Raw genomic sequence first — 24813 nt, forward strand, 5'->3', positions numbered from 1 at the left:
TAAGGAGGGTGGTGGTGGTGAGGATGATGGTGATGAGGATGATGGTGATGAAGGTAGTGGTGAGGAGGAGGATGGTGGTGAGGAGGAGGATGGTGGTGGTGATGAGGAGGAGGAGGAGGAGGATGGTGGTGGTGGTGATGAGGAGGAGGAGGAGGAGGAGGATGGTGGTGGTGGTGATGAGGAGGAGGAGGATGGTGGTGGTGGTGGTGATGAGGAGGAGGAGGATGGTGGTGGTGGTGATGAGGAGGAGGATGGTGGTGGTGGTAGTGATGAGGAGGAGGATGGTGGTGGTGGTAGTGATGAGGAGGAGGATGGTGGTGGTGGTGGTAGTGATGAGGAGGAGGAGGATGGTGGTGGTGGTGGTGGTGGTGATGAGGAGGAGGAGGAGGATGGTGGTGGTGGTGGTGAGGAGGAGGAGGATGGTGGTGGTGGTAGTGATGAGGAGGAGGATGGTGGTGGTGGTAGTGATGAGGAGGAGGATGGTGGTGGTGGTAGTGGTGATGAGGAGGATGGTGGTGGTGGTGGTGGTGGTGATGAGGAGGAGGAGGAGGATGGTGGTGGTGGTGGTGAGGAGGAGGAGGAGGAGGAGGAGGATGGTGGTGGTGGTGGTGAGGAGGAGGAGGATGGTGGTGGTGGTGGTGGTGAGGAGGAGGAGGAGGATGGTGGTGGTGGTGGTGGTGAGGAGGAGGAGGATGGTGGTGGTGGTGGTGGTGAGGAGGAGGAGGAGGAGAATGGTGGTTGTGGTGAGGAGGAAGAGATATAAGATGTATAACAAAATGTGTAAACTTGTAAATCATAATGAATGTATAATTTTGCTAAATTCTTTTATGTCAGAGTAACTATTATTTTGAAACTAGTAATTGCAATTATTTTCCATCTGTGGGATAATAAATCAAAATCCAATTTCCCTTCTTGATATGAAAAAAAAAATGTTTTTATCTTTCTTTCTGACAGACTGTAGTGAATGCCACCATTGCAAATGCAGAATCTGCCCAAGATTTCATTGATAACAACGTGGAGAGTGAAGTCCAATCGGTAAGAAAGGGATGGTTCTTACAAGAAATGCTATCACTAGAGGATGTGTAATTGATTTACTAGCTAATAGTGGCCACCTTGGTGGCACGACATTTGCTCCTGCGACATTTTCTCCGGTCTTCTTATCTCAGAGGGCATGAGTTTAGAGTTAGGATTGTAATAGAGTTTTTGGTTCAGAATAACGTGAAGATAGAGATTAGGGTTTTATATAGTTTTGGAGGTTAGATTTTATGTTTAGCTTAACGTGCAGATTTTCCATCGGAGCAATTGTTGTCGGAGCAAATGTCGTGGAACCAGCCACTTGTTCCTTTTCATGTCATGGGTGATGCTTTACTACACAATTAGCCAGTTAAAAAAAAGGAGGAAAACCAATGCAAATTAGGGTCGGTCTGCACATTTTTTTTTTTTTTGGGGGGGGGGGTCAAATTTAAATAAAGAAAAATGAAGACTGCAGGTTTGACAAATGTCTGTGAGGTTAGAGCAAACAAACTTTTTTTTTGGAGGGGGGGGGGGCATAGTCACTTGCTCCCTTCAACCCTTGGAAGTCCAGGGTAGCTTTCCAGTGAAGGTGTTTGTAAGTTATGCTAAGCTTTAGGCATGCCTGGAGTATGTTCTTGGGGGCCAAGTCAGCTACAAAGAGACACATCATCTAGCATGAGAAAAGGTCACCAGTCATACGTACAGTCGTGCAAGAAGTTTGTAAACAAATTTTCGGCATTACTCCTATGTGTTTAATGTGTTTTTTACTCCTACGTGCAAGAAGTTGTAACAATATTATGAAACGGCCCCTTGCACAGATACGCAGACTTCCCACCCATTCTGAATTAGGAGGAAAGAATATGAATTCTTGACCATTCTGAGTTCTGGTCCGAAGTAATTTTCCTCTATTCCTGATGGCTTACTGCACAATCCTTGGGGAAAATACTGCTTTTTCCCCCTTTTTTAAAAGACAAATCATCCTTATTTCCCAGTTACATGAGTTGGGAGGTCTGTGTTTAAACACTTGAATCTGATTATTAAGTCTATAGTAGAGTGAAGTTATAATTTCTTTATTTTCATATTTTTTTTTTCAGTCTATAGTCTCATACAGTAACAGAGTACTTGGTTATCCAGAGCAATTTGTGACATATGTTACTTACCAGGTTTGTACATGTATGTTTATAGTAATTGTAAGATGTAAGTGTGTCTCATTATTAAAAAAACCCAAGAATTATTGATTATTTATCATAACTTTGTTTGTCATGAATACAACAGACAAATCATTGTGAAGCTCAGTATTTCCTCATTCACTGGGTATTACTCATATTCCTCATTCATGCATCAGAGAGAGAGAGAGAGAGAAAAAAAACTATTTGAGGAAAGGATACCATAAAGTCACTCGGTGGTTGTATCTGTGTTTCCAAATGTAAAGCACATTTTAAAAAAGTATAATTTCTGCTCTTTAATATGATACCCCAATCACAGAAAATGATCAACGAAAAAAGTTCTGTTAATTTGAAATAATGCTTGAATTCAATTTTTTTTATTTAAATGGAGAAGTTATACATGTACAGTCTAGCTGTTAGACTGTGAAACACATTTTGTTTTAACTCTTTGTGTGTTTTCTTTGCATCAGTGCACACCCGTAGAAATGTTTTGTTCATATTTTTGCACAACTTCATACTTACCTATTGATGCCCCTTTGTCCCATAGCTTTGTAGATTTTATAGTTATGTTTAGAATACATTCACTTTCAGAACCACAGAACAATAAAAAAAAATCAATACATCCTCCAGCAGACGGAGGAAGTTCATTGCATAAAGAAATGAGAAAATCAAATAAAACCCTCTTCAAAAACAATACAACAGTCCTGTTCATTGTCAGAAGTTACGACGCATGCTACCTATTAGAAAGGGGTGCTTTTGTCAGAGACACTTTGACCAGGCAGAGATTTACTCTCTTTTCCTTTTCACACTATATAGTATGGGCAATTTATGTCAAGATTATGATGATTTTGGTATGAATACAAACAAATCATGCCACTGACACAAACCAAAAGAAAGAGGGCCACATTTTGTCATTTTGGGGTGGCTGGTAGTGATTAAAGGTATTGTTTAACTTTGTGAGCAGCCGATTAAAAAAATTCTCAAACCAAGATGAAACATGTGTACAAGTGCATGTATTAGAACTAATAAACCCTGAAAACAACCATTATTAAGAATGAAAAGCTAAAACTACAAGGCAAACCCCGATTTTGTAAATAGGCGTCTTATAGACGCCTAAATAGTACACGTAAGTGTATGGGATGAAATTAAGATGGTGTTTTCGGTCACTTTATATTTCAATTTTTGAAGCACTAAATAATTGTTTTCGAACGCAATTTTTTCTGGGCTTCATTTTTGTAACATATCACAGACACAGGTGACAAGTGTGACCTTCTAGCTCAGATTTTTAAAAAGTCAAACCAATGTTAACCAATCACTTTAAGATCGAATTAGCTGCAGAATCTCTGATTTTGATTTTCAATCCTGGACAATGATGCCAACTGACTTCAACTCACAACTTATTCGTATGCATTTTTCTTTTATAGCTGGAGAACACAATTGGAGGCTGTCGTCCAGTTTATAACCTGTGGAATCAAGCAGTGAATACACTCTGCATCGGAATACTTCGATCATTTGTAAGTATACATTTGTTGGCCAATTCAAAATTAAAGTGATTGATAAGTTTCAATATTGGCAGCAGTAAGTTGATTACCCATTCTGTCCCATGCACTTGTTTCAGACTTCTAGCTGATTTTCAATAATTGTTATCTTTTCAAATTTTTTCTAGATTACTTATTTGAAAGTACTCTTGTGCTCAAGAATTTGTGTTTTTTTTTGGTATTTTTATTGATCCAGAGAAGTTTCAAATCAATGAATAAAAATATAAATGCTGCAAGTAAAGGTGAAATAAAATATGTTCCATCAACCTCCACTGTCCAGTATCAAATTGCGAATCAAACCGCTAGTTACTAAAATGTTGCCTGAATTTCCCCTCCCTTTTTGCCACTGTGTATTCCATCTCTTTCATGATGTTCAGATATGTCCTGACACCTAAAAAATCTGGAAAAAAGTCTTCCTGAAATTAAAAAAATTAAAAAACAGGTAACCCTCTATCAATGATATGATTTGGATTATAATTTTAAGCTATGGAAGTCAATCTAGATTGGGCTTCAAACACCAAACTTCGAATCACCAAATGATAGTTTTGAGCTAGGTGTTGAGCTCTCAATAATATGATTTGAATTATTTTTGGAAACTCATAGTAAGACTGGAGAATAGAGAACACCATGTAAGTTTTGCTTCTGACACCAAAACAGACCTGCCAACCAGTACGTTTTAGCCGTATTTACTACGTTTTTTGCAACCAAAATACGGCAGTACGTTTTTTCTTTGAAAAATACGTTTTTTGTAAAAAAAGAAAAAAAAAAAAAAATATATATATATATATTTTTTTTTTTTTAACTAAATCGTAATTTATTGAGAAAAATAATCTCTTTATGTCTCTACTTCATAAAATGTGCACAAATATGGTTATTAGATCAATGTAATTTCAGGTTACTTGTTTTTTTTCCCAATCATTTTGTTCAAACCAGGGTGAAGATATACACATGTTTTAATGTTTTTTTTTTCATCTGCAAGAGCAGTGCGCATTTTAGCTTGCATACAGCTTGAGCGCCGCGATGAGCGAGTGCGCCAAGCATTTTATTATGAAATACACTTTTTTGGGGAAAAATACATTTTTTTTTATCACAGAATACAGTTTTCAATTCCCAGAGGTTGGCAGGTCTGCCAAAATCACCATTAAACTGAAATCATAAATGGATGGCTTCGAGCTGGGTGTTGAGCTGTCAATATGTTTAGAATCACTTGTAACCTCACAGTAGGTGCTTGAGCTCGGGGAAGGCACTCTTGACTGTGCTTCCCAACACCAACACCAAACTTCAAATCACCAACTGATGGTTTCAGGCTGGGTGTTGAGCTATTAACACCAAACATATAATCACCAATTGATGGTGTCAAACTGGGTGTTGAGAACTCACAGTATGTGGGTGCTCGAGCTAGAGAAGGCACTCTTGATTGTGCTTCCCGACACCAACACCAAACTTCAAATCACCAACTGATGGTTTCAGGCTGGGTGTTGAGCTATTAACACCAAACATATAATCACCAATTGATGGTGTCAAACTGGGTGTTGAGAACTCACAGTATGTAGGTGCTCGAGCTAGAGAAGGCACTCTTGATTGTGCTTCCCAACACCAACACCAAACTTCAAATCACCAACTGATGGTTTCAGGCTGGGTGTTGAGCTATTAACACCAAACATATAATCACCAATTGATGGTGTCAAACTGGGTGTTGAGAACTCACAGTATGTGGGTGCTCGAGCTAGAGAAGGCACTCTTGATTGTGCTTCCCGACACCAACACCAAACTTCAAATCACCAACTGATGGTTTCAGGCTGGGTGTTGAGCTATTAACATCAAACATATAATCACCAATTGATGGTGTCAAACTGGGTGTTGAGAACTCACAGTATGCAGGTGCTCGAGCTAGAGAAGGCACTCTATATTGTGCTTCCCAACACCAACACCAAACTTCAAATCACCAACTGATGGTTTCAGGCTGGGTGTTGAGCTATTAACACCAAACATATAATAACAAATTGATGGTGTCAAACTGGGTGTTGAGAACTCACAGTATGTAGGTGCTCGAGCTAGAGAAGGCACTCTTAATTTTATTTATTTATCTACTACAGGGTAGCATTGTCAGTTTCAGAGCAGCTTTCCACAACGGCCTTGTCAACATAACATTTAATTTAGTATGATTAAAATAATATTATCGGTAATATTTACATAATCAGTAGCACAATTACATTTTCACGTATACTATATAAACATCTATATGAATATGGAACAAAAAAAATTAAATAAAAACAAACAAACAAAACATTTATCTTGAAATCTTAACAATGAATCAGTTGGTTTCAAAGTAAACAAACCCCCAAAACAACCCACCCCCCCCCCAAAAAAAAAATAATAATAATGATTTTGAAAAAAAAAAATTCATATGAAGTTCTCCTAATCCAAAAATGAAAACAGAATCAATATCAAACTATCTCACATTTTTGTTATACCAGGCATTAAAATGACTATTTCCCTTCATATATCTTCATTGTTTCATATATTATATTATGAAATTCATAATATCCTTTAATTTTCATTATTAATTGTGCTTCCCAACACCCAACTTGAAATCACCCTGTATTGTAATTATTTTATTCACTTCTCAGAATGGCCTGTGGTTCACTCTTGGTTGGTGCATTGTCTTCTTCATGCCTGCGCTCATCTTTGGCGTCAAGCTGGCCAAGTACTTCAGGACCATGGACACCACCGATGGCTATGCAGAGTAAGTAATGCGAGTCAGAAGTGATGATATCGTATCAATTAGTTTTATTATTATTTACCCAGGGTAGCCACTTCAAACCCTTATGAACCGTTCTCCCAGCAGGCCCTGCCAGTGCTCGTCAAGAATGGTAATGGTGGTGATTTCTTACCTGATTGCTAAGAAAGCATGAATGCCTGTAAGCAAGCAACCAGAGGACCAATGGCTTAAGGTCCTCTCCAAGGGACCTGGTATTGGGGATTAATGCCTTACCAAAGGGCACAGCACACCAAGTGGGAATTAAACCCGGGTCACCGGAATCTAAAATTCAAGCTCTACCGACTAAGCTATCGTGCCTCCTATGAAGGCAGGAGGTCCCGTTTTGCATGTCTTTGGTATGACTTGTCCGGGGATCAAACCCATGACCTTCAGTTCATGAGACTGCGCTCTACCACTGAGCCACCATATCCGGTTCACAAAGGGAAATTCCATGAAATATAATCAATCTTCTTGTTTGCTGACTGACTATTTGTAGCTAGGATATTGCTAAAACATTAGGCAAATTAGTGAACATAGTATACAAAAAAATATTTGCTGTTTCAATTGAGTTCAGTATAGGTTTATTTCATATTACTCATAAATTCATAGCATGCATACAAATATAACATACTCGTAATAAAATGTGACTGAAAGAATTTAAAGAAATGTATCATTAAACATATAGGAAGACAATAATCAAAACTTTAACAATATAAGAGAAAAGGTGTAAACATTAACAATTTTGTGAATATTTTAAAATTTGTTTCTGATTAATAATTATTTTTTTCCCATTTGTTTTTTTTTTCAGTAATGACTTTGAAATGCAAGGGTAAGTGTTCCTTTATTTTTTTTTTAATTTCATGTTTTCCTTGAATTAGTTATCATTCCTCCATTCAAAATGATTATAATAATGAGTTCATGTCAGGACTAATAAGTTTATATGAGAGATGAGTATAAGCTACAAATATAAAATCATTAGTTTTACTAAGTGTATATTTTTCATAAACACCAAGTATATTTGTACAATGATAGAATTCTTAATTTTTCTATTCTGTACACATGTATGTACAATATGTATATGTTCAATATTATGTATTTATTTCAATGTGCATGCAAATGAAGTTATCATTCACGCTTCCAAAATTATTCAAAAGAGACCCTACCATGTATTGCATGCATTATTATGTTATTTTGAGTGGATTCAACAATGCATTCTAAAAAGTATTTCTCTTGTATATCGTTTCTTTTATTGAATTTACAGACAGCAGCATTATGGGTAAGTTTGTAACTGATTGTCGAATTTCATTTAGATTTATGCAGAAATTAAGTGTTTCTTCCATTTGTAATAATCACACACAACCATGTATTATACATTTTATGGGGCTTGATAGAAAAATTACTTAAAGCCTTTCTAAAGCTTTGGTAGAAACAATCTACAGCTTTGGTAGAAACAATCTACAATATTGTTGACCATTGAATTTTTTTTATCCGTTGATTCTTTCTAAAAATTTTGAGGATATTTGGTGTCCTTTCTTTGTTACATTTTATTTTTATTTTTTTTTGTAAATAAGGGCCATTTGAACACCTAGCTTCATTACATGTATGAATTTAGTGATCACATATCAGATGAATTACAAATTAGGGTGCTTAAATGTCAATGCACACATGTTAACTCTTTGCGTTGATTTTTTTCCCTTAAGAATATTGAAGAAATCATATTGCAGAAATGATAAAGATTATTGTGTTATTTTGCTGCTTTTTTTTTTACCTTGTATTTGGAATAGAAATAGTAGGAATTGGGTCATATTGCCAATTTCTTGTATTTGAATCGTACATTTTTTTAACTTCTCTCTAACACTACAGCAACAAAGTGGCCCCTTCCTCGGGGTATCCAGCGTAAGTAAATACAGGTTGTTTGTCGTTGCGCACTTTTGTCCAACCTATGAATAGCTATAAAACCCATGGCTTTTCCAGTTTACAGCCCATTGACTACCATATTCGATAATTCCCGTAGGCTTTGTGTAGGGGCCATTCGATCCCAGTAGGCAATGGGTTAACTGGAAAGTGCACCACCGGCCTTGTGTATCTGCTGCATCTTCGTATTTTGTGTTATTCTAACAAACTTCATTTTCATTTACTGTTTTATGTTGTTGTGCACGTGTTTGTTGACCAGCTTGGCTTTGCAAGGCAAATGCACGCATTTGTTATGCACGTTTTGGTCATTTCCCCTTATACAGTGTATATGATGATCTGGGCCGCGTCTTACAAAGGGTTACGATTGATCCAATCAATCGCAGCTCTATGGAAATCCATCAGTGTCATAATCTTATTCTACGAAAAACTTGCACAACGTCCTCTGTATGCAAAGAGAAGCGCAGTGAATTTTCAAGAAAACAATGAATGCATGAATATACATCATGTAGCTAGAAATTATTTTGAACAAACATGCAGAATAGATGTTGACGTTGCTGGCCGTCCATAGTTGTGATTGATCAAATCAATTGTAACTCTTTGTAAGACAGGGCCCTGATATATTTGCACAATTTGTAAGGTATATTGAGAGGAAATCAGGGGATGTAATGGATTAAGGCAATTTAAACTGTGGATCTGGTTTTTGTGACATTAACATTAGTACAGACCATATGCCCCATTGGAGAAAAAAGTTGCTATTATAGTAACTTGCCATCCAATGGTACATGTACATGTAATTTCCATTCTTGATTTCCAATTTGCAATTGAGCATTGTTACCATGGTAGCTACCATTGGATTGCAAAATTACCAAATGCTCTTCATTTTTAAGTGATGAACTTTTTGAGAGGGGGGGGGGGTGGAGGAGGGGAGGGGGGCTTGTCAAATATTTGGGACAAATAGCACCCTCTTCCAAAATATCCTGGATCTGCGCCTGGACCTATGAAATGGCATTTGCTGTGTTCTAAAAAATGTCGACCATTATTAAGCATTTGAATAATATCTCTAGTAATGAGAATGGGTATTCAGTATACAGGTTTTTCCGTGTATGTCAATTTTCTGGTGACGACAGAAGTCCGTTCAACTTCGGCACTATCCGAATAGAAGACGGTTTTAACATGTTTTTGCTTATTTAGACAATTGTTTGACTTACATTAGATTGACTTATGCAGAGTCTTCCGTACATGCTTCAAAGTGGTCTTTTTTTGTAAAATGTTTAATGTATATTACTTAGTACTTGCAAAAGATGATACAAAATTATAACAAGGATTTGAAAAATCAAGGCAATTTATTTTAAATAGTAATTCATAAAGTTTGTTTGTATAAATTTCATTCAGGCATTATAGGCACCCCCCCCCCTTCGTTGTAGTTTAGTGATTTTTTTCTATCTTTGTTATTGAAGTCTTTGTATAATTATTATGTTATAGGGTCAGCTAATCACAAGGCTTGTTCCTTTCTTGCTGTCCCTCTCATAGTCAATCCAATGTTTATTTCTATTTGTTGTTGTTGTTTTTTCTATTTTGTGAATATGATACTTTGTATATGTATGTTTTTGTATGGATTTTTATGAGCAAATAAATTGAAATTGAATTGAAAAAATTGGAAAACAAGCATGGCTCTGAAAAGTAAATGAATCATTAATGTTTCATTCATGGAGCAAATATTAATACAAAAAAGCTCAAAATTAGTAGAAAAAAGGTGAAATGCTAAAGGTTTAAAATAAATCAGTATTTGGTATGGCTCACTGTCAGGTTTTCAAAATAAGATAAAACAAACAAGCATGGCTTTGAAAAGTAACTATTGATGTTTCATTAATGTAGCACATGGCTAAATAAAAATAAGTTCAAAATGTGAAAAAAATGCTAAAGGCTTAAAATAACTCAGTATTTGGTATGGTTTACTGTCAAGATCTTTCCAAAAAAATAATGAACTGTTGCAGCTGCTTTTTATATGTTCTTGATATAAAGCTCAAGGCTAAAGCTGCCATGTCTTTCTCTCTTCTCCCTTAGCAAATTGTATCCTTCATATGTCTTTTAGATTGGTGTATGGGCAGTTGTTTTAAGAATTGCAAATAAAGCTAGGCAAAATATTAAAACGTACAGTGTATTGTGTCTTGGTGTAGCGGTTCTGACTCTCGCCTTCCAATCAGAGGGTCGTGTGTTCCTTTGGCAAGACGTTGATCTGCATTTGCCACTCTCCACCCAGGGGCTAATAGGGTCCCCAGTAGGATGCGAAAGTTACTGTATGTTTGAAATTGCCAGCGCCTTTTGAGGCTGCAAGGAATGCTCCCCAGGGAGTGGAAATTGTGCACTTTCGTGCGGGATTGAAATGAATCCAATGACCGGCGTGATAATATGCTGGAAAGCGCTTTGAGCCATATATGGGAAAAGCACTATATAAAAATTGGCTATTGTTATTGTTGGTGATTAATTAAGCTGTATCATTTGTGATTGTAGTTTTGGGGTTTAAATGTTTCTTTATTCTGAAAGAGAGAGAAAATATACATGTTTTCATTCATCCTTCATGCATGTATATGTACCTTTGTTTTGAAATCAATTTATCAATTAATGTATGCACTTGTGGAGCATTGTGGCCCAGTGGATTTTTGGTCACAAATTCAGTAATTGTTTCCATTTTGAAGGTTAAGTAGAAGAAGCTTGCTAACGTTTCAACAAATGGTGTACATTTTGCTCTTTTTGCGGCTCAAAAAAATCATCATAAACCCCCAAACTGCTGAATCTTAATGGAGGATGTCTTGATCTGTTTGGTTATTGGTGTATTTTTTGTGGTCTCTATTGATTTTAGGTTTATGCTTTGGGGGGGGGGGGAGAGGGGGTGCAAATATTGATTACATATGTTCATATGTCTGACTATATTTCCCAAATCACATATTCTATTGGTTGGAATCATGTACTTACACAAAGTCAGTCATTGTTTCCATTTTGGTGATTGAGTTTGTTAACATTTCTAAAATTGGTAAACATTTTTATGTCCTTGCATCTAAAAAATATTACATACAGAAAAAGAATGAATAGGGCCACTGCACACCTTGCGATTAGCTTACAACCCGAATGATAAAAATCATGGCAATTGATGAGAAGATTAAATCATGGAACAAAGTAGAATCCAAATTTTTGATTCGTCAAGTGAATACTCAAATGAAAGTTATTTAGGCTCTTTCATTCCTCTTTATAGTTATAGTAATCTATAAAAGGGAATTGTATTGACAGCCCAACAATCATATGATGAGCTATGATTGTTAGCCTATTTGGTGATGCTGCTAATTATAGCTTGCAATTTTGAACATTTTGATAGAAGCATTCTGAACCTGAAATAAGGTTATTTGTTATATTCATGTTATTGCAAAATATTTAAAAAGCTGTTTCTTCCAATATCGGGTCGTAGACCGATTGTAATAAGGTGTGCGGTAGCCTAAAATAATGCTGGAGGGGTGTACTCCATCGGTATATTGTTGGTGTATTTACTTGATACATACAGTATTATGCAGTGGTGTAGGAAACTTTTACCTGTGAACTTAAAGGGATGGTCCGGGCTGAAAGTATGTATAGCTTAATAAATAGAGTAGAATTCACTGAGCAAAATGCCGAAAATTTCATCAAAATCGGATAACAAATAACAAAGTTATAGAATTATAAAGTTTAGCAATATTTTGTGAAAACAGTCGTCATGAATATTCATTAGGTGAGCTGATGATGTCACATCTCCACTTGTTCTTTTGTATTTTATTATAGTAGACCGGCCAAAACGATTTTTTATACTTTGAACGGCAAAATTTGTTAATGCTTGCTGATGCTTGGCATCCCAGCTAATAGTCTTGCAAAAATACCTAGGAATAGCGTACGGCCGGATGCCATGCGCAATTTTGCGTGAAAGTGTCATTTTTAGCGTAAAATCTGAAAGAATGTCGAAAATCACGCATTTTGATATTTTGACGGATTATCATCATATTTTTGATTATCTTTGATATGAAATTATTTTCATTCAGAGTTTCAAATTATAAGTCTCATAAATATGCATTTTAAATTTGAATATTACACACAAACATATAGCGCAGTGAAACATAAAACCGCGATTTTCTCAAAATAAAAGTTTGTGAAAACTATCAATAGTTTGAAGTTTTTTACGCAACTTAAATTCTTTGATTTCAATTCGTTTATCCATCGAATGTATAGCAAATGCCCTAATGCCACAAATATTAAAAGAATTTTCAAGTAAGATGGAAAATATCAAATTTTATGTAATCCGAAAGGAGACAATGTGCATTTTACCAGGTGCGCATTTTGAAAATAAAAATTGAAAATACCGTACATTATGTACATAATTACATGTATAAAGTGCATACTAAAGCGAGTTTTTAATTAACATGTATAAATACATACTAAAGCAAGTTTTTAATTCAATAGCACAAAATGTCAATTCTTTGCATCCCAGCTAAAAGTCTTGCGGAAATACTGAGGAATAACGTACGGGCGGATGCCAAGTGCACTTTTGCGTGAAAGTATCATTTTTAGCGTAAAATCTGAAAGGCTGTCGAAAATCACGCATTTTGACCTTTTGACGGGATTTGTAAGAAATGTTGATTCCCTTTGATATGCGATCATTTATATTTGGAGTTTCAAATTATAAGTCTACTAAATATGCATTTCAATTTGGAATATTACACACACATATATGGCAATATGACATAAAAATCTTGATTTACTAAAAATAAAAGTTTGAACACTATCAATAGTTCTAAGTTTTTTACAACTTAAATTCTTCGATTTAAATTGGTTCATCTATTGAATATCGATCGTTTCTAATGTCACAAGTATTAAAATAATTTTCACGTAAGATGGAAGATATATTTTCCGAAAGGGGACATGCAAAATTTATCAGGGAGGGGGGGGGGGGCATTTTGAATGTAAAATTAAAGATACCTTACATTATAAACATAATTACATGAATAAGTACATACTTAAAATGAGTTACAACATTTCTTGCCGCAACTGCCTCTGCCCCCCCCCCCCCCTCCTCACACGGCCTAAGGTCATGTGTAGTGTCCGAAAGGATTACATGGAGCTGAAAGTATCCCGTTTTCAAGATAATATACCCACATGATTCTGCTCGCGATTCGAGTGTATACTTTATTTTGGTTTAGCGAGATAGGCACCCTACACGGGATTACAAAAAGATGCCAAATAAATTTTCAACTCGAGCTTCGCGCTGGCATTAATAAATTCTAAGCAAGCAACCAGAGGACCGATGGCTTAAGGTACTCTCCGAGGGACCTATAATGAGGATTCAAATGCCTTACTACCATTTATAGTAAGGCATTTAAATGCCTTACTTGGCACTAGCGCACCAAGTGGGAATCGAACCCAGGCCACCGGAATCCGAAACCCCCTCACTACCGATTGAGCTATCGCGCATTAGAATGTTTCGTTTCTAATAAAAAAAAAAGCCAGCTCGGCTTGTACTGGCTTTTTTTTAAACAGATACATAACATTCTTTACTTCAAAACGTCATCAAAATGTCCAGTTTACGGATTAGAATATAAAAATCAGATTGCGTTTCGCGCTCGCATCAATAGCCTATATATTATTTTTTTAAATATGTATTAAATGCCCCGTTTTCATGTCAGAATATTAAAAATTTCTTAAATTTTTACATTACAATTAGATACGAATCATGTTCATGATTACACTTACGATTTGTGTAACTTTCTAACTTTCAGCTCTAAATTTCATGGCACATACAAAAACTGCTTGCGCTTCGCGCTCGCATTATTCAAATAGGTCTTGTCAGATACTTAATCGTGCTTGTGAGAATAAAGCTAATATGTACTTAATAATAAATACTTGATAAATGAATCTATTTTGGTAGCCCCTGCAAAATACCAAGCACCGCCCCCCGTGCTCCTCTGCAGACAAAAGCCTAGCTACGCTGCTGGTGAGCGAGCTGACTGACCAAGTCTTTTGAACAAAAGCCTTAATTTAGCTTAGGGAAGAATTTGTGTTTATTAAGAAAAAATGTTTTGAATTACAATATTTACATTCAATTGAGGTCATAATGACTAAATAAATATATATATATAAATATATAAATAAATAAAAGAATAAATAAATAAATAAATGACCCCCTCCCCAACAAGCTTTCCATTATTTTGCTTCTGTTGTTTTATGCTTTTTCTTGATTTTTTGGGGGGCAAGTTTCCCCCTCCCCCTCACTTCCATGCATCTTCCAACAAAAGGCTTACGTCCGTAGCTCATTTTCTCAATTCTAGAATGTAGCAGGCATTGTTTCATGCAACTACGGTCTCTTTATCAGTTAATTGAACAGTTCATTAGACCAGAAATTCAAATAGATCGGTCAATAACCATTTGCATGAGCTAAGAGTTTTCATCTGTGGAGAATGATGTTTGAAATACCAAAAGAGTATAGGTTCTTAAAGTTCACATTTTAATTCTTAAAGCTCATTTCATCACATGTATTGCCATGTTGGGAAATGCAGTCGTACGACCATTATTACAAACAAATCTAAAGGCTAATGACCAGCGTCCAGCGCAGATAATGTAATATATAGATGGTCGTACAACTGCATTTCCAAAAATGGCATTGGCAATACATACATGTATGTCTAGGGCTACCCAGGGTCGGGTTGTCCGGCCCCCGTCTTAGACTACGATATATAACAGCATGGACATATGATAATAGGTATGGCCAAAGTTCAGTGACTCTAAATGACCTTTGACCTTAATCATGTGATCTAAAACTTGTGCAAGACGATCAGTAATACCTGAATACTCTTATAAGTGTCATTAATTTTTGTTTATACATTCAAACTTATAATGAAATTTCAAAAAACGTAACCTTGGTTAAGATTTCAAGGTTGATATGAGGCTGTTACATCGAAACTGCCGTCGCCTCCACCAGAAAAGTGGTCCCTTTTGACCTGCTCTGCTATGCAGGCGAGACAAAAATTAGGTATTGCCTTGGCAACGGCCATATTTTTTTAAGACTGATAATCCAATAACTTCTGTAAAATCTAGATTGAAAGAGTATAAAATGGTAATTCAATTGTTTTACTCATATATGTATATTTTCTATGTTTTGGGATATAGATAATCCTATAAAATTACTGTTACCATGGTAACGGCAAATTGAATATCAGACCTATTTATGAATACCGCCACAGGTAGATTTACGTTCAGCACCAATTCATTCGCGTAAATAGCGAAAAGATCGAATTCTACAAAAGTAAACATAATCCTATATATAATCATGACGAGTATCGCACTGATTAATAGTATATAATTTATGTGCAATATAAATATAATATTTTGCGTTGTTTTTTTAATCAGAAATGCGCATCCGATAAATGTACATTGTTATCTTTCGCATATATAACATAAAATGATATATCTTGCATCTTATTTCATTTTTTCACTATATATGACATGACAAACAATTATTATGTATTAATATTCGGTTAGCGCTAAAATGGACGAAATTGAGATGCGGAACACAAACATTATACTATTGATAGTTTTCACAAACTATAATTTTTAGTAAATCACGATTTTATATTTCATAGTGCCATATATGTGTGTGTAATATTCCAATTTGAAATGCATATTTAGTAGACTTATAATTTGAAACTCCAAATATAAATGATCGCATATCAAAGGGAATCAAAATTTCTTACAAATCCCGTCAAAAGGTCAAAATGCGTGATTTTCGACAGTCTTTCAGATTTTACGCTAAAAATGATACTTTCACGCAAAAGTGCACTTGGCATCCGCCCGTACGTTATTCCGCAGTATTTCCGCAAGACTTTTAGCTGGGATGCAAAGAATTTACAAATTGTGCTATCCAATTAAAAACTTGCTTTAGTATGTATTTATACATGTGATTAAATACTCGCTTCAGTATGTACTTATACATGTAATTATGTACATAATGTACGGTATTTTTAATTTTTCTCTCAAAATGTGCACCTGGTAAAATGCACATTGTCTTCTTTCGGATAACATAAAATGAGATATCTTCTATCTTAATTGAAATTCCTTTTGATATTTGTGGCATTAGGACAATACATTCGATGGATAAACGCATTTAAATAGAAGAATTTAAGTTGCGTAAAAAAACTTCAAACTATTGATAGTTTTCACGAACTTTTATTTTGAGGAAATCGCGGTTTTATGTTTCACTGCGCTATATGTTTGTGTGTAATATTCAAATTTAAAATGCATATTTATGAGACTTATAATCTTTAACTCTGAATTAAAATAATTTCATATAAAAGATAATCAAAGATATGATGATAATCCGTCAAAATATAAAAATGCGTGATTTTCGACATTTTTTCAAATTTTACGCTAAAAATGACACTTTCACGCAAAATTGCGCTTGGCATCCTGCCGTACGCTATTCCTGGGTATTTTTGCAAGAATTTTAGGTGGGATGCCAGGCATTAACAAATTTTGCCGTCGAATCCTTATCTAGAGCACTTTTTGACGTTTGGCCGGTCTACTATTATATGAAAATAGGTTTATTCAAATTTTTTCCTCCAAGAACTAGAAAAATTGGATTGACAACTGAATTAGTGCATTAGATATTTATTGCTGCAACTTATTTCATTATAAGGGAGACATATTATTCACACAAGTATGAAATAATGAAAAAAATATGATTTTATGTAATAACATAAGAAAATGGAAAGTGGAGATGTGACATCATCAGCCCACCTAATGAATATTCATGACGACTGTTTTCACAAAATATTGCTAAACTTTAAACTCCAATAACTTTATTATTTGTTATCCGATTTTGATGAAATTTTTGGCATTTTGGTCAGTGAATTCTACTCTACGTATTAAGATATAAATATTTGCAGCTCGGACCATCCCTTTAATTCTGTCATTCCCATAAACTTTGTACGGGGACTATCTGGTTCCAATAGGCACCAGCGGGGGTAAATTTGGGCTCAAATATGGTTCAAATAATTCATTATGCTGAATGGGTTGACAGGAGTGAAGTACTAGTAGTTAGATGTGTCTAGAGTGAAATATAACATTGTTTTGAATGCTGTGTTTCTTCCTCTTTTGAATTACCGAACCTTCCCAATCTTAATTCTGAACTATCTATCACCCTTTGTTGCACACTGAAATCCCTTTTCCTTTCTGGATGCACGCCTGGCGCACCACATGCACCCACCTCACCCCCTTTCCTGATGTCTGGCTCCTGATTGGTTAACTGGTTTGAATACTGTCGACCGATTGGTTAACGGGTTTGAATGCCGTTCTATGATTGGTTAACATCTTTGTGCAGTGGAGAGAAGAGTAACTACCACCGATGAGAAATGCAGTGTACCTGTAAGCCTATGTGTAATTCTAGCTATATATTTCTTGTAAAGTTCTTCTTTTTTCCCCCCTTTAAACTCTAAAATTTGTTTTTGACATTGAATATAGGACAGAGCTAAGAATTGTAAAATAGATTTTAAAATCATCCAGAGTTGAAGTGAAAATTTGTGTTGAAATACCATCTGACTTCGTCGACCATTTAATTTTTTTTTTACTGATCACTTATGCATAATTATTTTCTTTCGTGAGTAGAAAGAAATCATTAGTATTCTGTCTCCCATCCAGCATCTGTTGATTGATGATAATCCTTGTATATAAAATTCTGTATTTAAAAAAAAACGGGCCCCCTTCCACAAAGAGTATCGATCGATTCAACTTTTTGGTGGCTTTGGGATGGTTGGTCACAGATGTCAAAATGGGTCTATGAAGAGGGGTAACCGTCACAAAAGATTCATTTATTTTAAAGGGGAAGAGCCGTGGTGTAGTGGTTCTGACTCTCGCCTTGTAAACAGAGGGTCGTGTGTTCGAATCCCACCGTGGTCTAGCGCCCTTTGGCAAGGCGTTAATCCACACTTTGCCACTCTCGACCCAGGTGCTAAATGGGTACCCGGTAGGATGCGAAAGATATTGTATGTTTGATTTTGCCAGCGCCATAATGAGGCTGCGATGAATGCAAGGAATGCTCCCCAGGGAGTGGAAATTGTGCACTTTTCGTGCGGGATTGAAATGAATCCAATGACCGGGGTAATAATATGCTGTAACGCGCTTTGGGCCATTCTGGGAAAAGCGCTTTATGAAAATTGGCTATTATTATTATTAAGGGGATAGTCAAATTTTAATGAAATCTAGTAAAGTGGATCAGAACATTTTCACCTCTGTGTCTGCACATATATTTCAGATTTAAGTATTAGTATTAGTATGCAGTAAAATACTGGAATGAGACCCTGTGAGTTCAGAAGAAATTTTGCCTCAATTTTTTATTCTTTTGGGAACCATTGATTTGAGGTGTCAGAAAGGTTGCTAATTCCCCCTGTAATAGGCTATATCACCCCATGGACCATTTAATTTCACACAAATATATTTTATTTTGCACTCATGGAGTTGTATCTTACTCTATTTATATATTAATGGTGGTATTATTCAAAACAATGGTAACAATCTAATCTTCATACTTTTGCATGGCAGTGGGTGTTGACTTGATTGCTTTGATCTTGAAATTGTTTTGTTTTCAATGTATTAGCTACATGAATGTTTTTGATGTTTTTTTTTTGCCTTTGTTTTTTTTGCTTGCATTATTTTGTGAATGCAGCATTTAATAAAGAGCATGGGATATAACTTTAAAACAAAATGAGACATTTCAGACTATCTTTATGTAAATTAGAGACTTCTCAAACTTGAAACCCGTAATCCAAATATTTAATCACATCATAAATCCGTTATAATTCACATTTGCGTGTTGCTCCAATGCAATTCATTTGCATCACATTCTCTAGTGTATATTTTGTTTTAATTTTGTCAATATCTCTGATTAATTTTTCAGGTAAATGATGATAAGGACTGTACCAGCTTGGACCAATTCCATCGATCATTCTCACACAAAAACCTCGCAAAAGTTGACGACCATTTGTTTTTATCCTAACACATTCCTCAGATGATGAAATACCAGAACCCTGTATCACAAAACTTGGTCATTGATCCATACATTTGATATATGATTGATTGCACATACAAATTAATACAATCAATTGCTATGAAGTATTGTGGTACAGGATCCCCATGTATTCATTTGAGAAATTTATCAAAAGCTTTGATATACTTAGGAAATGGATAATTGTTTTAAATTTTATTTTAAATGGTATTTATTTTTAACTTTTTGTTGTTGTAATCTCTGTATCAGGTACTCAGTAAGTTAATGCATGACAATAAATCAAGTTTATGGGCATGACTCACTCAGTGGTATGATAATTTGAGTTATTTCAAGGCTTTGAAATTTTTAACTGGACTATTTTCCATATTTTAAAAATAAACCGTCTGAAAAAGTGGAAATATAATTTGGGTTTCCATATATACTTGTACAAAAATTCCACCATATTTGGCATTTTTCTCTTCAATTCTCGTGCTACTCAAATAGAGGTATTAGGTGTGTTATCTAATCACTGAGAATTCAGTTTCTAAAAGTACATTCCCGTCCAGAAATACGTTATATTTTTGCTATCCGCTGCAAATGTTTCTTTAAACTGGAATATTTATAAATGTCATTGTGAAATCCATGTTGTAAATGTGCATGTATATGTTATGATGTAATTTTTCATCTTCTTATATCACATTCAGGAAATGAAAATGAGATGGGCCTTATAATAACATGGAATCTTTCATAGTCCAACATGATCGTCACTTTAATAAATGTAGTGTAGCAGTCGGTCTAGCTGTATCAAAGTCTTTCTAAAATAATAGGGCTTTCATATTGTCTCTCTATCTGTTCTTCCAAGTTATAGTGGGTGACCCCATGGAAATCAATATTACCATGCTTTATTTTCCACTTTCGGTCATTTTACATATGCATTAATGATTGCATGCTTCAAAAATATAAAAATAATCCAAATTTTATACTAGCCTTAATGTGGATTATGAAATTGGACTGGAATAAAGAATACCTCTTTATGTATAAAACTGAGCGCTTAGAAACATCTGTATTAAGTGCCCTACAAATGTTATGATGATTATTATTATGATGATGTACATACTATCTATTGAGGTTGTTTGTTTTTCTGTTTAAATTTGTATCTGGATATTTTATTTTATGATGAGCAGGATTTTTGTTTTTATATATTCAATTTTAGAATGGCATGCAATAATCAAATTTTCATTAAAAGTGACTCTACTTCAAAGTGTGAAACTCATTTACAACATTCATCCACCATTCGAATTGAACATATATTTGCTTTTATACTGTTCTTTGATGCAATATCCTGCAATTAAATATCTGGCTGACAGACCCTTTATTTCAAACTTTTATTTTCATATTCAGAGCTGAGCTTTATTTGAGATTTTCATTTTTCAAAGTACGTATTTTTCATTAAGAGGTTTGCAATGATATTTTTTGAGAGGCTGAGGAAATAAAAATATTTTGGCTGCAAATCCTGAACAACTGTGTTCCTTAAAAAAAATCAAAGAATGAAAATGAAATATTGTAAACATTGAGAAAGATTTCTTTTAACTTTAAAGACAAATAAAAAACAAACAATGAAATGCGAAATTAATTCCAACTTCTGAATTTGATAATATTCAAGTATGTTTGTTCAAGTAATTTATTTGTAATTCATTTCATGATTAGATTTTATTTTTTGCATATTAATTACAATGAAGTGAATAAACTTGTACTCCTAGTAAATTTGGCGATACCTGAAATGCTTGTCATGAATTAGCTGGGAAATATGACAACATGATATGTTCTTAATTATATTTTCCCTCTTGTACATTTTTTATTTCTCCATGGTAATTGCATTCTAATTTTGTTGAATGTTCAGAAATGTGAAATTTGTGCAGGATTTGTTTTGAAGAATTTCATGATTTTCAATGTAAATTATTCAAGAAGCATTGATTTCAAAATTATTAAGGTTAAGATTTTGCAGTCATATGAGACAATGTAATTTTTACATGTATTTTTCTTACCTGCTTGCCTCTAACTTTTATATGTGATTTCATTTGAAATTATATATGTTCTCATGTTTTCAGAAATGCCTTTTCTTTAATTTGAAATTGTTTTGAAACCCACCATTCTTACTTTATGAAATGTATGTGTATTTTTACTCTATTGCTGTAATTTACTGTTGATGGAATTTGTGCTTTAATAAGATTTGTATGTAGTTATAGTTTCAGTTGTAAACATGTGCAGGCATACATAATATATTGAAAATTTGACATTATACCATTAGTTTTAGACATTTAAGATTACAAGAAAGATGTATATATTTTTTGCTCTTGTACCATCTTGGCTTAATATTGACATAAAGGAAATAATACTTTGACGCGTGTTTTGATTTTTTTTAATTCACAAACAATATTTGATAGATTATATGAAAAATGGTATGCATTATGATATTGCTTGAAATGTCTGGCCAGCTGAGATCGCGCAAAGAAGCATTTTCTGGCACTGAAAAATGATGTCCTAGAAATAAATAGCCTTTTGACACTATGATTGATTATAAGCAGTTAATACAGCTCGTCAGATTTGCTTTGTAGCCCTTGTGTCATGAAAGACACCATAACTGAGAAATATTTTTTATGGATGGAGATTCACCAGTATATTCTTGGATTCCCCATCCGACGGACAAAGTGACCTGACATTCCATCAACCATTAAATAAGTCTGCAAATATCTAGATGCCTTTGTTATGTGCAACAGACTCTTAGGTCCGCAAAACTCATTTCTTTGGGGAAAGCGAGTGAACATAAAAGTTGAATAAATTGCATATGATGTGGACCAACAAAAGACTGGCCTTTCTTGCTAACTAGTGCCTCTATAGATTTTATATGGTAGCTGGAAAAATTTGGATACAAAATATCAACTTCTGATAAGATTTTGAGCGATAATTGTATTGTAAATATTGGTCTGCTGTGTGATGTGCATGTATTTTATGTGCATACATTCACCAATACAATTGTGTTTCATTTATCAAGACTAAGCTCAAATGTAAACTAAATGTATTGTTTATAATGAATACAACTTCAGATTCATTATAGTTTGAAGTGATTTAAAAAGATAAATTATTGTAGTGAGTTTCAAGAAATATGATATTATACCCAGAAAACCAGGGATGTGTAAATTAATGAAGGATAATGATATTTAACTTACATTCGGCTGATATTTTAAGAGTCTGCTTTTGTTTTTTGCAATAGATAGAGTAGGATGCAGTGAATTGATAGTTTAACGTCTCAGATTGACCTTGACATTTGCAAGTAAATTATTTGTATATATGGGATCTTCAAAGAAAAATATTCCTAGTGTACAGAAAATATATTTGTGTACTGGTTGTCAAATTTTCAGATATTCTGTTTTATGTTGGAAAAAATTATTTAAGTAAGTTGATAGTAAAATAAATAATTCGCATGGAATGAGGAATGTGCCTATATTGGGTATCAAGTAACATTGATATGCTAATACTGGATTCACATGATATTCTTTTTAATGAGAACTTGACTTCTTTAATAATACTCCAGTAGAATTCATGAAGGAGATGAGGAGAGGGTGTAAAACTTAAAATGATTAGTGGTTCAGAGTAAATATATTTTAGCAATGTCACTGATTCAGATTGTGTGATGTCGAATATATTTCACTGTAAATAAAATGATCACGTACATGTATTATAAGCACTTGCACTCCTTAACATCCCATGTTGTAGTCGCTATGGTTACATGTATGAGAGGCAATTAGTTTTGCTAAGCATCTTACCAAAAGGTCAGAGCCGCCTCAACTTTTCATCCAGATCTCTACAATTTCACCCAAATCTCCGTATTTTATCATAGATCATGACAATGGGGCAGCGTAAAAGCTTCATAGTGCCTTTGCAGAAAGGTCTTTGCCGCATCTTTCCCGCAGCCCCATTGTTCTGTGATTAAATTTGAGGATAAGATTGAGATGAGGAGATGCTTGCGGGATTCCTTGGGGAAAGATGCAGCTTTGGTTTTTGGTAAGGTTCTTGTTTGGGGTAGGTATACATACATGGACATGTACGTACTCTGTAATGGTCTCTCCACATGTCAAGGCGCTGAAATGTAATTGCGATGAATTCAGTAGATCCAAGATTAAATACTTGTATTTCTTTTATTCTTGAAATGCATCAGGTGTGGATTGTGTTTTTATTGCATTGAAGGCAAGGAGGGTGTGTTATTCAGAGTGATCCTGATTGATGCATAAGGTGTGATTTGTGTACAGTGTGTGAAATGCCACTTGTTCTACGCCCCCTTTGCCGATTTTCCATTCTGTCTCATACCACATGGTCTATTCCTACTTCTTATACGACATGGCCGTACTTGCGCGGGCAATTTTAAATGATTTATGGTGAAATTGAACTATTTGGTACACAATTTTGGTGAATTTTGTGATTTAAAAAAAAAATCAAAATTGCCCCCCCCCCCCCCCCCCTGCGTACGGCCATGCTTATGCATTCAGTTTGTCTACTAACCATTTGGTATAATTGCCATTTGGCCCACTTACTACTTTGTGTAATTTTGAGTCAGGCTCTCCCTATTACTGCTTATGCACTGAGTTTTCTTGAGAGAAAGTGGGAAATGATAAATAGATGAGGTGGCATTAATTTGGACAGGAGGCCTAATGACAGATAGGCTGAGTATTTGACCAAGTTTTGTGATAAGAGCAAACTTATATCAGACAAAAAAATGTTTTTTGAGTCCATGCGGTATTAGACTATACGATGAGTAAACCAACAGATAGTAGACCAAGTGGATATTAACCATTTTATATGTTAATCTTTGCTAAACTCAATGGCCTGTATTCTGAAGTCAGGTTTAATTCAAACTCTGGTTGAAAGTTGTGGTTTAACTATGGGAAGCCAGTTGTGGCATAATTCTGTAACAGTAGAGGTCGAATGTATCAGCTAATTTTAGTCTCAATTAATTCTTTATCATCTGGAAGGATGAATAAGATAGCTATCTTCACCATATAAAAATTAGGAAAGAGCACAATGAACATTAGAAGCATTCAATGAAAACATAACTTTGACATATTTGGCTTTCCATAATTTTAGCACAGAGTTGGACCATGGTCTAATTAAGTTCAACCTAACTTCAGAATACGGGCCAAAGGATTTATTTATCAGAAACAAGACAAATTTTACTCTTAATTATCGTACGTAGTAGCTTCTTTTTCCGTAATTGCAAGAAAAATCCACAAGAGTAATATAGAGAAATGAAGGGGGAAAAGGGAATTGAGAGCAACCGTAAAATTTACATTCGAACGGCTGTACAAAGGATGATCACTC

General features: G+C 34.8%; 1 protein-coding gene across 1 annotated transcript in view; it reads left to right on the forward strand.

Annotated features, from left to right (window-relative positions):
* LOC129272633 (prominin-1-like) overlaps positions 1 to 23649 on the forward strand; it is a 68562-nt gene extending 44913 nt beyond the window's left edge. Inside the window, exons 20-28 of the mRNA XM_064107204.1 lie at positions 955 to 1035; positions 2109 to 2177; positions 3605 to 3694; positions 6349 to 6464; positions 7288 to 7308; positions 7741 to 7755; positions 8343 to 8375; positions 17782 to 17825; positions 19354 to 23649. Coding sequence (XP_063963274.1) covers positions 955 to 1035; positions 2109 to 2177; positions 3605 to 3694; positions 6349 to 6464; positions 7288 to 7308; positions 7741 to 7755; positions 8343 to 8375; positions 17782 to 17809 — 453 coding nt within the window. The 3' untranslated portion in view covers positions 17810 to 17825; positions 19354 to 23649. The remainder of the gene's footprint in view (positions 1 to 954; positions 1036 to 2108; positions 2178 to 3604; positions 3695 to 6348; positions 6465 to 7287; positions 7309 to 7740; positions 7756 to 8342; positions 8376 to 17781; positions 17826 to 19353) is intronic.
* Positions 23650 to 24813: the final 1164 nt, after the last annotated feature.

The sequence above is a fragment of the Lytechinus pictus genome, chromosome 12, assembly GCF_037042905.1.
Source record: "Lytechinus pictus isolate F3 Inbred chromosome 12, Lp3.0, whole genome shotgun sequence".
NCBI lineage: Eukaryota > Metazoa > Echinodermata > Echinoidea > Temnopleuroida > Toxopneustidae > Lytechinus > Lytechinus pictus.